The sequence below is a fragment of the Protopterus annectens genome, chromosome 6.part0 (genome assembly GCF_019279795.1).
Source record: "Protopterus annectens isolate FY-2018-M chromosome 6.part0, PAN1.0, whole genome shotgun sequence".
Lineage (NCBI taxonomy): Eukaryota > Metazoa > Chordata > Ceratodontiformes > Protopteridae > Protopterus > Protopterus annectens.
The window spans coordinates 1,027,272,338-1,027,289,807 of NC_056737.1; the positions used below are offsets into that span (position 1 = coordinate 1,027,272,338).

General features: G+C 39.9%; 1 protein-coding gene across 1 annotated transcript in view; it reads right to left on the reverse strand.

Moving 5' to 3' along the window:
• Positions 1 to 17,470, reverse strand: part of LOC122804652 (inter-alpha-trypsin inhibitor heavy chain H3-like) — a 1,432,534-nt gene that overhangs the window by 215,225 nt on the left and 1,199,839 nt on the right. Inside the window, exon 17 of the mRNA XM_044074635.1 lies at positions 12,016 to 12,060. Coding sequence (XP_043930570.1) covers positions 12,016 to 12,060 — 45 coding nt within the window. The remainder of the gene's footprint in view (positions 1 to 12,015; positions 12,061 to 17,470) is intronic.

Genomic DNA, 17,470 nt, shown 5'->3' on the forward strand with positions numbered 1-17,470 from the left:
TGACATGTTTTGCTTGTTGGTAGTGTTGGATATACTTTTTAGACATGTTTTGCTTGTTGGTAGTGTTGGATACACTTTTTTGACATGTTTTGCTCGTTGGTAGTGTGTTGGATATACTTTTTTGACATGTTTTGCTCGTTGGTAGTGTGTTGGATATACTTTTTTGACATGTTTTGCTTGTTGGTAGTGTTGGATATACTTTTTTGACATGTTTTGCTTGTTGGTAGTGTTGGATATACTTTTTTGACATGTTTTGCTCGTTGGTAGTGTGTTGGATACACTTTTTTGACATGTTTTGCTTGTTGGTAGTGTGTTGGATACACTTTTTTGACATGTTTTGCTCGTTGGTAGTGTGTTGGATACACTTTTTTGACATGTTTTGCTCGTTGGTAGTGTGTTGGATACACTTTTTTTGACATGTTTTGCTCGTTGGTAGTGTGTTGGATATACTTTTTTGACATGTTTTGCTTGTTGGTAGTGTTGGATACACTTTTTTGACATGTTTTGCTCGTTGGTAGTGTTGGATATACTTTTTTGACATGTTTTGCTCATTGGTAGTGTGTTGGATATAATTTTTTGACATGTTTTGCTTGTTGGTAGTGTTGGATACACTTTTTTGACATGTTTTGCTTGTTGGTAGTGTGTTGGATACACTTTTTTGACATGTTTTGCTTGTTGGTAGTGTTGGATACACTTTTTTGACATGTTTTGCTTGTTGGTAGTGTGTTGGATACACTTTTTTGACATGTTTTGCTTGTTGGTAGTGTTGGATATACTTTTTTGACATGTTTTGCTTGTTTGTAGTGTTGGATACACTTTTTGACATGTTTTGCTTGTTGGTAGTGTTGGATACACTTTTTTGACATGTTTTGCTTGTTGATAGTGTTGGATATACTTTTTTAACATGTTTTGCTTGTTGGTAGTGTTGGATACACTTTTTTGACATGTTTTGCTTGTTGGTAGTGTTGGATATACTTTTTTGACATGTTTTGCTTGTTGGTAGTGTGTTGGATACACTTTTTTGACATGTTTTGCTTGTTGGTAGTGTTGGATACACTTTTTTGACATGGAAACTACAGCAGAACTAATGGAATGAAGTCCGAGCTTGTTTTTGCTGAAAACCGAAACAATTGGTAGTTTAGAGGCAACAGGAACGAAGAGTTGAACTTTGAGCTTCCAGTTATCGCGGGTGAACTTACCAGGCTTATTAGACGATTTTCCAATACCTTAGGAACTAGTCATCTACAGGAAACCACCGGTGTAGAGAGAGATTGAATCCATTAGGATTTGCCCATTCTAGTATCAGGTCAGAACTGAATGGAACTCCAAAAGAGATGCCAGCACCAAGTTATAACTAGAATCAAGAATAGACTGATTGTTTTTACAAAGAAAAAGATCATACTTCTACTGATAGGACTGTTAATAATGTGTTCACCAGTGGGAATATCAGCCCTGACTGCAACTCCAGTTATAACTTCAATGACTGGTTAAAAATTACTTTTGTTTTAATGGCAGCATACCATCATGAAATCAATGAAAACATTAAAAAACATATTTTAATGCAGTAGATACAGGCTTGGAAAAAAGTTATTTAGATTGAGAAGCCTGTAACTAGATAATTTATATTTTGAAGAATGCATTCATGTTAGGAGAGTAACCCAAGGTATCAGATACCATAAGTTTCCAAATGGGGTTACTCCTGGAACTAAATTTTATTTTGATCTGGTGGAGCTATTTAACAAACAAGGTCTTGAATTAATCACGCTGTTGATACAAAATAATAAAGAGATAATTTATATTTTACTCGTTGAAGTGAATGGCCTGAATAGCAAACTTAAAAATGATTTGCTGTTTAAAAATTATGTTTTGGAATATGAGAATGTATTTTCTAGGGTAGATTCACATGTTACTAAAGTTAAAACTAGAAAGAATAAAAAGCTTGCTAGGGACAAACTACAGCACGAGAAAGGAGAAGTGTTACCTATTAAGGATAATTTACATGACAATTGTAGGGCTAATACTGCTTCCTGTGCTGTACCTAATAATGAGGTTTTCACAGATAACTGGTCACAGTTAGAAAATGATGGGGGAGAGCAAACTGAGACTTTTAACAGGGCAGAAAACAATTCTCGTTTTGATATTACTGACCCTTTAGAGTTTCTACCCCTGAGACGATTGGAAAGGTTAGCCAGCAGGTTGTATCCCCGAGGGTGAGGGATGCTCCTCTGAGAAGGGGAAATAACTTTACTGTTTATAATTATAGTAGTTTGGTGGTTATGAAAAAATATGCCAGACCATTTGAAAGGGGGTTTACATTTATTCCTACCTCTAAATACAGCCTAGCAGATTGTCTTATTGAATTTAAACTTTTTAGATGCAAAATACATTTTGGTCTACAATTTAGGGATATTTCTGGTGGTCCAGAATATCCCAAAAAATAATTTAAATGGAAATGGCATAGCAAAGCTAAATGCAACCCCATTGTACAGGTATTTTCAAATGCAAATCAGTGATTTGCAAAAAGGAAAATGACCCCTGCTAATCATAACTTGAATAAAGAAGAACATTTATTGTTAGATGAGATCAAAAACAATTATTCTGTTAGAATTATGAGATCAGACAAGGGGGCGGTGTGGTGCTATTCAGTAACAATTACCGTTCCATATTCAAAGTCCTTAATTATTCTGCTTCCTATGTGATGACATCTATTAATGAAGTAAACTTATCATATGCCAAAATTGACTATTTTTTGGAAGATAATTTATTGCAACATACTATGAATTTAGACATTTATAAATTCTTAAAAAATTCTAATCCTAAAATTCCTGTCATGTTCAGGGGGTCAATATTATAAGATCGACACACTGATGTCCCACTCACCAGGCTGGACAAGGAGAAGGTCACTGTAAGCTGCCTGTCGGGTGCCAGGATCCGCCACATAGCACAAGCACTCAGTTCACTCCAAAACAAGTACAAATATGACTCTGTCATTGTCCATGCTGGTGTGAATGACCTGAGACGTACCTCCCTGGACTACATGAAAAAAGATGTAGAGGAGCTCTTTGATCATGTAGCCCAGGCCGGTATGACCCTGACCTTGAGTAGCATCTTACCCTCACCAAGAATGTTGCCACAGTATAAAGACAAAATGATCAATTTTAACAATTGGCTAAAGTATTGGTGTCATTCAAAGGGGATCCAGTGTCTGTCAGCCTGGGATGACATGCTCGACAAGCCACGTTGCTTTGCTAGGGATGGCTTCCACCTGTCACCCCTGGGTTTTTGAATACTGGCAAAGGCTCTTGCCTCCCCCATAGTGCCTTTTTTAGGCAAGGCTGAAAAGACAAACCCACCTCCATAGACAACACAAAGAAAAAAAAACTAAGGGTAATGCTGCTTAACACCAGAAGTTTAAACCTCAAGATGCACGCGCTTGACACTCCTCAGTATGGAGAATATCGATATCTGTGCAGTAACAGAAACCTGGTTCAAGGCTCCCAACAGGACCCCAGCACTAACAGGTTATACTTCATACCATGCTTTCTGGCCCCAAAACTCAGACCGAACCACAAAAGGAGGGGGAGTATCCATATTTATCAAAGATATCCACACCTCCAGGTTAGTGGCACTGCACAAAGTATCGGAGACCATCCATGTGCAACTAACAGTGGGCAAAACTGCCTTTCAGTTTGTAGCCTGCTACAGACCACCCTCCCAAACACAGGAACCTCACTCAGCTTTCCTGAGAACACTGGAGAATATGAAGGTCTCTCCAAACACCATTATATTGGGTGACTTCAACTACCCAAATATTGATTGGGAAAACTACTCAAGCCCAAATACCCTCGCCCAATGGTTCCTAGAATTTATAAACTCAAATGCTATGGAACAACTGGTCACCACTCCCACAAGAGGGGAAAACATATTGGATCTGGTCATCACCAACATGCAGTCTCTATGTTCCACACCAGAGGTATACCCCTCATTGGTAAGATCAGACCATAAACAAATCTCACTGGACATCCATATTCCATCCCCACCCCTAGCCAAGGAAACCACGGTGAAGAACTTCTCAAAAGCAAACTTCACACTTCTCAAAACTGAGGTGGAATCCTTCAAAGCCCCCGGGCTAGTGGAAAATATGGCCCAAAATGCAGAATCCTTTACAAAAGCATTCTATGGACACCTACAGGAATGTGTGGAAAATGCTATCCCAAATAAAACCAAGACTCACACCTCCAAAGGCAGGAGACCTGTCTGGTGGAACCTGGCCATAAATAAGCTATACAACAGAAGGAGAAAGCTACTACATGACAGAGCAAAATCCCAAAAAGGGAAGGCATCTCTGATCAGTACTAGCAAGAAACTACGATCCCTCATAAAATCACCTAAGGCCAGCTTTGAAAGAAAAATTGCACAAGACACTAAAGATAATCACAAGGCCTTCTTTAGTTATGTCAGAAACCTGGGAGGCAGCTCCCAGATATGCTCTGAGTTAGTGCAAAATGACGAAAAATACACTGAACCCACAGACATTGCCAACATCCTGGCAGAAAGGTTCAGTGCAAACTTCTCCCCCCCCTTCCCCCCAAAAGAGCAAATGCCTATCCCAACAGAGTGTAACCTTCCTGAGATCACAGATGCACAGGTGAGAGCTGCCCTCTCCAAAGCAAAAAACACAGCATCAATGGGACCAGATGGTGTCCCGAGCTGCGTCTTACACGAGCTCCAAGAAGAACTAAACCCTCATATAAAGTCACTGTTCAATCTCAGCCTTACTACAGGATATGTACCCAAGGAATGGTGTACAGCAACAGTGGTCCCACTCCACAAAGGTGGTGCCACAACAGACCCCGGAAACTATTGTCCTATAAGCCTGACTAGCCTGGTCTGCAAAGCTATGGAGTGTATCATCATGGAAATCATAAACAAAGACATTGGAAACCTCCAGACACTGGATCCTACCCAATTCGGCTTTGTTAAGGGTAGATCTTGCCTCTTAAACCTGGTCGACTTCTTTGAAACAGTTACCAAAGCCATAGATGAAGGGAAGGTAGTCCACACAGCCTACCTGGACCTCACAAAAGCCTTCGACACAATACCCCACTCAGGCATCATAAATAAGTTCACCAGCTTAAATATCAACCCCTATGTCACAAGATGGGTTGCAAACTGGCTCAGGGATAGAACCCACATGGTCAGAATAGCAGGTGCCATGTCAGACTCTTAACCAGTTACAAGTGGCATCCCACAAGGCTCAGTCCTGGGACCTCTCTTGTTCGGTATATATTTCTCCGAGGTACAGGCTAACATGGGTGGACTATGTCTGACCAAGTTCGCAGATGACTGCAAACTGGGTGCTGTAATCGACTCTCCGGCTGACACAAGCATCCTCCAAAAGGGTCTCACAGAGATGGATAACTGGTGCCAGAGCCATGGCCTAAAGCTAAATGCCAAAAAGTGCATAGTCATCCCCTTTGGGAAAAACAAAGTGCCCACAAATTATCACATAGGTGGTAATCCATTAAGTAAGGAAGAAGTAACTAGGGACTTGGGGACCCAAGTAGATAGCAATCTCTCCTTTGACAATCATGTTGCCAAAGTGGTTGGAAAGACCTTCTATATAGCCACCTTATCACGAAAGGGTTCACATCTAGATCAAGAGAGGTCATTGTGCCCCTCTACTCATAACTTATCAGGCCCATAATTGAGTACATTGTCCTGTTTGGGATGTACCTTACCTGACACCTGCAGTAACTGAAAAGACCCCAAAAGTATCTCACCAAGAGGATCAAGGGGCTCAAACAGATGCCCTATGCAGCTCGACTAAAGAAACTCCAGCTCTACTCAGTTGCGTACCGCCTACTCAGAGACGATCTGTGTCTGATGTATAAAGCCATGTCCAACGCAGAATTAATGGACATGCTTCATCTCAGGAAATCCAAATCCCTTAGAGCTACATGCTCCAGGGACTTGAACCTCAGCACAGAAATAAATAGGACATGCTGGAGGGACAGATTCATATCCCAGAGGCTCCCCTCACTCTGGAACAAAATCCCAATCCATGTTAGGCAGAGCCCCTCACTGACCCTCTTCAAGAGAAATCTTGACGAGTGGATGGGAGATGGTAAGTTTACCCCTGGGATCTCTTCTGTGTCCCTGCTTGACAGAGGTACAGAAAACTAACCTTAAAAGGGCTACCTTCTGTGACCTACTGTATAGAGGCACAGTCAACTAATCTAAAAAGGTGACGAAAGCCAAACACACTCTGGCTAGGCTTATAAATGCCCTAGGGCAGATAGCCTAGTATCAACCTATGAACCCATGAACCTATGAAAACATAGAACACCATATGGTCGACACCATATGGTCGATGTCTTCAAACATCAAACTTATAAAAACAACAAAAAAAAAAGAAAAGAAAAAAGTACCCTAACAGATTTATACCCCCTGCTACTTAAATATACCAACTCCGAGACCGCACCACATAAATCTCCCCTTACGGAGATTTCCATTTACACATACGATGTGCGCTTTCGCTGTTCTCGTGTTGACGATATCAACTTCAATATTGTTGGCTTTTGAGAATATAATATAGACCCATGCTCAGGATCCCCAAGATTCACAACATTTAAGAGCCAACATTTAGATATATTGTCTCAGCAGCAGACTGAAAGACCCACCTATTTGCTGTACTTATTGACTATTTTAAAACCTGTATATGACTTTAATACCCATATGGTCTGTGATTCGTGGGATTTTTTAGGTAGGTTGAAACCCGACTGCTGGGACCAAGATGTCACCTTTCCTACAATCTATGTTATAGATTCCAAAGGAAGATGGACTAAAGTATTTTTAGAAGCTCTCCTTGAACTAGATTTTTTGAGTGTAGACCAAACTAGATTACTGATGAATTGTATGGAGATAATATTAAACAATAATTATATCTGGTTTGATGGGGAAATCTACAAATAGGTCAAAGGTGTAGCGATGGGGGCTGCTTGAGCCTCACGTCTGCCATTTTTGTTATGCTTATATGGGAACACAATAATGTATTCTCATCTAGGTTTAATGACCACATTAAATTATAGCTCAGATTTTTGGATGATATTTTCATTTTGTGGTCTGGAGATACAGAAATTATTTCTGAATTTATAAGGTTTATAAATTAGAAATTTACCTCCATTTTAGCAGCACACATCCATGTATACAGAAGAGAAATTTAGTTAGAGCCCAGTTCATTAGACTGGCATGAATGTTGTTCGATAAGGACACCTTCAGTGTGGAAAGAGTGGTCCTACAGGAAATGTTCCTTCAAAGACAATACCCCATTATTATGGTTAAAGCTCTTGGTGATGAGATATTTCAGGGGTGAGAACAAAATATCTTCTTTAGTGGGTGTGGGTCTGGCATGTTCAAAAAAACATGAGACTCGATCAGGGAACAATGGATCAACTTGAAACAGGGAAACACAAAATCCCACCAAGGAAACAACTAGTGTTTCAACTAATAGCGGAAAATTTTCCAGAGCCTTTACTATACAATATAATTATAGATCCAGTATTATAAAAGAAATACTTTACAAATGCTGGGGAATTCTAGCATATAATGATAAAATGAAAGATACAGTAGGCACAAAACCTACCTTTGTTTATAAGCATGCAAGTAATCTTAAAAATCTAGTGGAAAAGGTCACCAAGACTCTAACACAACTTGCTGTGAGGGAAAGGTTAGTTTGCTTTTGATTTCTTGTATTTGTTATTACTTTATTGCCTTTCTTTTATTTAGTATACTGTGATTTGTTTTCTTTACACTATGTTTTATTTGCATTCTGCTTTGGACTGCATATTAAAACTTGGAAAGAGACCACAGCTGTGTCTCATGTGAGTCACCCAGAATTGTTTTCACCCTCCCAACCTGTTGCTGTTGTGTTTTTAAACACAACTGTCTTTCTGGTTGCCTGCCCCTTATGTTAATTTGACCACATATCTCCTTTCCTCTCTGCTTTCACTGGCTGTTGTAAGCACAAAATTATCATTTTGTGAAATCACTCCCCTTCAACTATTTAAATGCATTGGTCATCCCACTGTATTCCATAGAGCCAGAAAACAAAAGTGCCCATCCCCTTTTAATCTATCTTTTTCTTTTAAAGTTAGTGGCTCTCCACTTAGACAGCTGAAACTTTACTTACCCTGTTTTGCATATCTAACTGCTTAATGCACACTGCAGTGTTTATAATATTAACCCATTTGTTCATCTTACCATTAAACATCTATTGCAAAGCCACCAGTTATTGGAGAGCCCACATTCTGCCTCTCAGTAGTCATCTTGGGATTAGTGTTTCTGTTTTCTCTTGATGACAGAAGGAGCACAGGAAAATTATTTCTTGGAGGCTGATGATCATCAGAAAGCCTAATAACCGCTTCATATGTGACAGCTTGGAATTTGTGCTTATATTTGCTCCTGATGAGAAAGGAGCAGAGTGCAGTAATTCCTGACTGTTTCTGGTTGGACAGTAATTGCCTGTGCTTAACATTCCTGACTGGTCTGATTGCTATTCAAGGCATCTACCAGGAAAAGGCTAAAACTAGCCTACAGACCCTTGAATCATCGAGGACAATACTGTGAATCACCAAACAGGCTGTGTTCTGCTTCTCATCTTGGGATTAGTGCTAACATTTTGCTTCTGGTGAGAGAAGAAGCAAAGGAGCATTGTTTCCTAGGAGAGAGAAGCTGTGGTGAGACCAGCACTACTAGTAGTGAAGTGATAGCCATTCATGCGACTCCCCTCTTTTCATCATTCTTGACAAGCTAATTCTTTGTTTTCAGTAAGTACTGCTTGATTTGTTTCTAACTTCAGAATATCTGCCTAAATACTTCATTCTTAAATTTTCAGACTCAGACACATTGAATGCCATTTTTCCTGTAACAGCATGATTGAAATTTCTCCAATACCTAGTTGCACACAGGACAACTAGTTTGCAGTGACAAGCACTGTCCGCATAGTTACAATTCGGATACTCTGGACAGTGATTGATATTCTCACTCCAGCTATCTAATTAATAAGAAAAGAGTCTGTTGCCAAGGACATGAACTTTCCACTATCAACATTATCATCGTGGTGGTGTTGCCACGGACATGAACTTTCCACTATCACCATTATCATCACGCTGGTGTTGCCACGGACATGAACTTTCCACTATCACCATTATCATCGCGGTGGACATGGGCATCTTGAGGCGATGTAGAAATTGCCTCATGATTACTGATAACCAGTTAATTCTCAAACAAACTGATATAGCATGTGAGATATGTATTTATACAATGTCACTGGAGGCAAAACTCTCACATAAAAGTACTCCTAATGTCAATAAGGTTGTCAGTAGTACATATGCAGCACCCATCACACACAATTAAAAATAAACATATAGACCCACGTATGCTGAGGCACTTAAATGCAACCCTTCCTCAACCACAAAGACCTCATAGATGACGTATACATAACAAATATCCTCAGCAGCCCCAAATACACTCTTTCAAAACAGCAGCCACATCAACACATAGAACAATAACTCATGGAGCCTCTACCTCTAAAACCATAAGGCTAGCCACCACACAATCTAACACTCTGGTCATTGGAGAGTCCATTGTGAGACACACTGATGTCCATCTTACCAGGCTGAGTAAGGAGAAAGCCACCGTCGGTTGCTTATCAGGGGCTAGGGTCCACCACATTACATATGCACTCAGGTCATTGGACCACAAGTAACAGTATGACTTAGTCATAGTATATGTGAGAGTAAATGACCTGAGATGTACCCCCTAGACTATATGATCAGAGACATCATAGAGCCCTTGGAATATGTGTCTCAGGCTGGTACAAGCCTAGCATTAAGCAGCATTTTACCTTCTCCAAGGATGATGCCACAATACGAACAAAAGATGATTTACTTTAATAATTGGCTTAGTTTATGGTGTCATTGTAAGGGGATGCAATATTTGTCAGCTTGGAAGGAGATGGTCAACAGACCATACTGCTTTTCCAGGGATGGTCTGCACCTCTCCCCTCTAGGCTTTTGAATATTAGCTAAAACATTGTCTTCCCCCACAGTGCCTTTTTTAGGCAATGCCAAACTGAAAGTACTTCTGACATAGCAAATCAAAACCAAAGAACTCTAAAGGTATTACTGCTCAGTGCTAGGAATCTAAACAAAAAACTCTACTCCCCAGAAGCTCTTTTCCCTAGAGAATGCTGACATCTGTGTGGTCACTGAGACGTGGTTTAAAGCCATGGAGAGCACACCAACAGTGCAAGATTATAACATCTTCCAGACATTTAGACCAGCTACCACACAGACAGGGATTAAAGGTGGAGGTGTCTCTATTTACCTAAAAATAAATATACCTCAAGGCTGGTCACACAGGACAATGCACTTGAGCTACTCCATGTTGAAATCACCATAGGTAAAATCCAGTATCACTTCCTTGCCAGTTATAGGCCACCCCCCATGACCTAGAAAACCCATACAATGTATTTAAACATATTAGAAACACTAACTATCCAACCCAATACCATATTCATGGGAAATTTTAATTACCCCACTATTAACTGGGAATCCTATACAACACCATATAGGTTCATAGGTTCGTACTAGGCTATCTGCCCTAGGGCATTTATAAGCCTAGCCAGAGTGTGTGTGTACAGGCACAGAGATTGATGGATTTTGTAAACACAAACTCCCTGGACCATATAGTCAATACACCTACCAGGGGTGCAACCATACTGGATCTGGTCCTCACTAATATGGAAGACTGCTGCACACACCCTATTGTAATGTCTTCCCTGGGAAGATCAGACCACAAAATGGTCTCCTTTGAAGTAAAAATAAAACCTGGGCCCCCCAGCTAACCCTAGAATATTCAGTAACTATTCTAAGGATAACCTCCTGCTATTAAGTGAGAACCTGGCAAAGTCCAAGCCCCCACAAACCCTGAGAACACTGCTGCTTATGCAAAACTGTTCACAGAAACCCCATACAAGCATGTTAATAGCTGCATAGAGGCTGCTGTACCCACTAGGAAGAAATACTGAACTAAATAAAAAAAAAAGCCATCTTGGTGGAATAGATATATAGATACATGTGTGTGTGTGTGTGTGTGTGTGTGTGTGTGTGTGTGTGTGTGTGTGTGTGTATAACACAAAGAGAGTGATATATAGATATACATTATATACTTGTATTTCTCTTTCTCTCTCTCTCTCTGTCTATATATATATATATATATATATATATATATATATATATATATACGGGTTCCCTATTTAATTTCGAAATGCTGAAATCACGAATTTCAGTATTTCGAAATTATAATAGCGAAGTCATGAAATACCGGTAAACCAGAAGCGTGATGAAATTCGGAATTTCGGTATTCTGAAATTACATAGTGAATCCATAGATATATATATATATATATATATATATATATATATATACACACACACACACACACACACACACACATATAGATAGATATAGGTATATCAACAGTCAAAATACCGATCAGTATTCTATTCAATAGTCTATTTTTAAGTAACAACAGTAACATTATTGTCACGTTAAAAAAAGGCTCATGCTGGTATAACTTAATAAGCAAAATGTTAAGCATTAGTAACAAAAGAAGGCCAGAATTATGCACTATTTTATGCAGATAATACCAGTAGTTGTATTTGCTCAGAGAAAATAAAAGGTCACTGTCAAAAAGAATAATTTATTCAGAAATGTATTTCTTGAGACAGCTTCCAGATATAGTGGACTAAAAACAGTCAACATACAAACATTTTGAGTGTGCATAGGCTGAGACACACAGACTTTATAGCAAAACTATTTTAGTTGGTCCTTAAAGAAAGCCTTTATGTAATATTTAGCTGTTTGCTAGTTATGAAAAAGTAATCTGTAGAAGTTCTGAAAACAAATATATTTGGAAACATTTTCTGCATGTGTAAGGTATGGCACTCACCACTTATCACACGATCGAAATGTTGTCTTTGGATCGTAGATACTGCTGGAAAATAGGTTAGAAAATAAACAATATGTCATCAGCAGGAAACAGGTTATTTGCTGAACATACATGTTTTCTGCATACACATAGCAAAAACATTGCTCATATGACCAATACTTCACAATACTCCACCAAAATATGACTCACTCCCAGTCAATCACATGTTTGATTAAAGATGTGAGAACATTTTTGATTTTACCCGGTAAACAGTTCAAATGAAAAAAAAAACAAACATTTTTTGCAAGTTTCATCTTGGGTTGATGAGAAACTTAGGGACTGGAAGAATGAAGGGATGGTAGGGTCACAGTGAGCAGTTGTTGCTGGCTCCCCCATCCTGAGTGGAGGCAAACAATATGACTTGGTGCACCACTGACCTAAACAGGGGTGTCACAGTATTGCAGATAGCTGCAGGTTATGCCACATGTAAGCCAGAGGGACAGAGTCCCATGTTAAACATAGACATGCAGCGAGAGTCTGCCTAGAGCAGTAACTGTAACTGGAAAAGAGTTAGGTTGGGGGAGGGTACTATCACGTGTAGGATGGCATGCTGGGGTCTGAGAGTTGCCTCCAAAAAGGAATGAGTAGGTTCATATGGCCCTGACCATAATTAGAGAAGGAAAGGGCGAGCTATAACCCTCAAGGGAAAACAAATGTGTTGATAGGGTGCCTGGGTCTTGAACCCAGCTGGGAGTGAGGATAAGAAATAAGATTCTAGGAAATTCTATCAGGTTAGATCAGTCAAAGTGCCCAGCTCTCCTGGAATGTCTAGGGTTGAATGTATGCACAATACTGAATCAGCTTATGCTGTACATTTCCATCACGGTGAAATATTCTCTATGTCTCAAGGCAGTGAAAAGACTTCCGTAATGTCCACCGAAGCTCTAGTATATCAATATGTAGTACAATTTTGGCAATCCCACAACCCAGTGCCTCTTCCCGGACACTGAGTAACCCACACCATATACAGGTATTAGGGGTCTGAATAGAGAGATGAAATCAGCAGGAAAAGGATAGTATTGCTGCAACTGAATTCATCCTCAAGTCTTGGTGATGACCTTCATATGATGAACCCGATTTTCACAGATCTCACCAAGATGGTACTGATATATTGACTATATTTTTATACAGCATGGAGAAAGGTAGGTTGAAAAAAACCCACATCTGGTTGCACAGATCTTAGGGGGGGGGTACTTAATCCTGGGGTGCACAGTGGTGCCAGGACTGGAAACAAGACAGTATAGAATCCTCACTACATGGAAACATTCCTGCCACTAGGTTAGACCAGGTTCAGGAGGAGGATGCCCCCTCCCCCAAGGTAGAAGGAAGAAGTAGTCAAAAATAATCACAAAATCTGACAGCTCAAAATATAGCCATAGAGATGACAAAGTGGACTATTGTGGATAAGGAAAAAAATATGTATTTTTGCTTCAGGTTTACAGAGTAGTACTAGCCTAACTGCCCTTGTGGGCCATTTTAAGCCTAACCAATTAGCCCATTTGAGATTAAACCCTTTGCCGATTGATCCCACTACCACTCACATACTAATTACCCTCAATATTATTACACAAGAAGCTGAGAATTTCCAGTTACAGGATATTCAGAAAGATTCAGCAAGACATTTGAAGAAAGAAAAGGAAGTGAGAAAATGTAAACAACAAAAACAGAGCTTTTTGAAGATATAAAAAAGAAGCAAAAGGACAAGATAAAGACAAGCACATCCGATATAGTGACAAATATAAGCAACCAGGCAAACTAATCTGCACAAACATGCAGGCATAAAGATATTTGAAGAGAAATACACAAAATATGGGGAAAGCACACATATATGCAACATTTCACAATACAAACATGAGATCACAAAGGAGCAATATAGAAAAAAAGGACAGAAGCTAGAAGTTAAACATTTTATTTTATTTATTTTACATTTGTTAACCGGGCTAGTCCAGCTGGATTGTATGTCCATTTTCAGTGGAGGCCCGAGGAGATAAGCTCCATTTGTGAACACAGAGATACAGTAAGGACATCACAATATCATACAAAACAAAGAGATCAAAGTTATGGATTATCTGCAAAGTGAAGGATTTAGTGTGGAAACTCTAGCACAGGCATTGTCGCAGTGGGTGGAGGAGAGACAGAAGAAGAGGATTTTCCACATGATGATGCTCTGGAGTTTTCTGTAGGAAACTGGCACAAAATTCTAGTTAGAACTACAGTGGAAAGGCAGAAGTAGGAAACAGTGGTAACTCTGATGCAGGTAATGTTGCAAACTAATAGGCCAATGCTCCCCCATATAAAGGAGCAGCAGATGTAGAAGGGTGCATCTGAAAAGGATATGACACAGGAAAATGATCTGGAACTTTCTGTAGAATACTCACAGGAAACATAGAAAGAACATGCTCTCACCTAGAAGAAAATGATCTCTGAGAAGACATGCTTAATTTAATATTGACAGAGTGCCATATTAAGGTAGATAAAAACAAACAGCTTACAGAAAGTAAATAAGACCCAAAATGTTGGAAGATTGGTAAAACAGATGAACAAAGTAACCAGCTTGACTTTTCCCCAACTTTCCCACCCTTTTGTTGATGTGGTTTGAAAAGCCAGTGTCTCTGGCTTTCGCCCATTCTGGTAATCTGACTGCCAAAGCCCCTCCCTCCCTCTTTGATTGCCATTGTCAGTTGTGTAAGCTAAGTACCTTTCCCTCCCTTTGGTTTACATAAATTCAGAAGCCCCTCCCTCCCTCTGATTGCTGTTGTCAGTTGTGTAAGCTAAGTAGCTTTCCCTCCCATTGGTTTACATAGATTCAGAAGCCCCTCCCTCCCTCTGATTGCTGTTGTCAGTTGTGTAAGCTAAGTACTTTTATCTCCTATTGGTTTACACAGATTTAGAAAACTGACTGAGCACTCAGCAAACAAGTATTGTTCTTAACTTAACCTTCCCTACTACAAATCATCATTTTCACAGAGCTACCATCTGGTTAGCATCCCTCCCATAATATGAGAGGGTCCTGAATAAGTCAGGTGCGATCCTTGGCAGATAAAAGACTTGTTGCTGTTTTGCACTTTAACTGCTTTATCTGATGGTATTTTTGCACTTTAAATTGTTTTCAAGTACTCTGATATTGTACTGTCTGAGTGCTAAGAAGTGTACTTTTGAGAAGCTTTGCTGACAGTGTTACTGTATAATTTGCTATTTTGTATTTTTGTTGGTTCTTGATTGTTGCATTCCTACAAGTTTGGTACTGCTAAAGGGCCCAGTAAAGCACCTTTATTAGTCTGCATTAACAAAGCACCCGTAGTAGCCTTTTAACCTCCACCCCCTTGTAGCTCACAAATCAAAGGACTGGACAGTATGGATATGCAATTTCCTAACTTTTCTGTGGCCAGCTTGGTAGATGTGGGCATCTTGATACAATGTAGCAATTGTCTCATGCTTGCTGACAACCACTTCATCCTTAAAGAAGTGGACACAGTATGCAAGAGGTGCACTTACACAATGACACAAAAAGAGTAAACTCTCACATACGAGTGCACACCAGACTGTCAAAACCATGCACACAACATTCACCTCACATAGCACACACATAGACTAAAATATGCTGAGACACTTAAAAGCAATCTTCTGAAATAACAAAGGTCATCTAGACTGCCTGTTGACAAAGCTATGTCTCAGAAAGCCCAAAATCACTCAAAAATCAATGACTAACACCACACGTATTGTCACTGTCAGTGGACTCCCAAACACTGAGCCCATCAGACAAGCAAACACACTTCCCAGGACTCCCATCATAGGGAACACCATTGTAAGATATACCAATGCCCCTCTAACCAGGTCGATCAAGATAAAGATAATTGTTTGCTGTTTATCTGGAGACAAGATCCGCTAAATCCCGCATGTGCTCCAGTCATTACGCCACAGGTACCAGTATGATTCCATCATAGACCATGTAGGTGTAAATGACCTGAGATGTACCCTTAATTATATGATGAGAGACATTATGGAGTTCTCATATTATGTGTCTCAGGCTGGTACGAGCCTAGCACTAAGCAGCATATTACATCACTGAGGATGATGCCACAATATGAGCAAAAATGATTCAATTCGACATTTAGCTGTTTTTACAATGTCATTTTAAGGGCATCCAATATTCGTTAGCTTGTGGGGACATGGCTAACAGACTGCATTGTTTTTCCAGGAATGGTCTACACTTTCCCCTCTAGGCTGTTGAATACTGGCTAAAACTTTATCCACCCCATAGTACCTCTCTTACACAATGCCAAAATGACAAATCTACCAGCATAGCAAAATCAATTCAACTGAACCTGAAGCTGTTTCTCTTCAATGCCAGGAGCCTAAATAAAAAAAAAAATTACACTCCCTCCAAGCCCTCTTCACACTTGATAATACAGACATTTGTGCAGTTACTGAGACATGGTTCAAACAGGCAGACTGTACCCTAGCAGTGCAAGGCTTCAGTGCCTTCCACAGTTTTAAACCAGTAGCTGCACAGACAGTTACTAAAGGTGGAGGTGTCTCACTATACATCAATAACAAGCATACCTCTAGGGTGGTCAGACAGGATGACATGCTGGAGTTTCTCCATGTACAGCTCCGACATAGACAAAATCCCCTGTAATATCCTAGCGACAGACCACCTTCCATGTCACAAGAAGTACAGCTCCGACATTGACAAAATCCCCTGTAATATCCTAGTGATAGACCACCTTCCATGTCACAAGAAGTACAGCTCCGACATAGACAAAATCCCCTGTAATATCCTAGCGATAGACCACCTTCCATGTCACAAGAAGTACAGCTCCGACATAGACAAAATCCCCTGTAATACCCTAGCGATAGACCACCCTCCATGTCACAAGAAGTATAGCTCCGACATAGACAAAATCCCCTGTAATATCCTAGTGATAGACCACCTTCCATGTCACAAGAAGCTCACAATGCATATTTGGACCTACTGGAGACACTTACCATCCAATCGAATCCCCTACTCATGGGAGACTTTAACTACCCCTCTATAGACTGGGAATCCTACATGGACTCAAATCTACAGGCACAAAGATTCCTGGACTTTGTAAATACAAACACCCTTGACTAAATACTGAATACTCCCCCTTTAGAAGCTGTAACATACTGGACCATGTGCTTACAAATATGGGAGAATGTGCATCCCCCTCAAAATGTCTCATCCTCCTGGTATGGTCCAACAACAAAGCTGTCACGTAGGAAATCAAAATCATCTCAGTGTTCCCATTAAAATCCATAACAAGAACTATTCCAAGGTAAATTAACTTTTTAAGTGATGTTTTGTCGAAATTAGTGCCCCTCCAAACCCTGAAAACACAGCAATCTATGATGAATTGCTCTCAGAAACTCTGCACAGTCATGTCAGTCACTA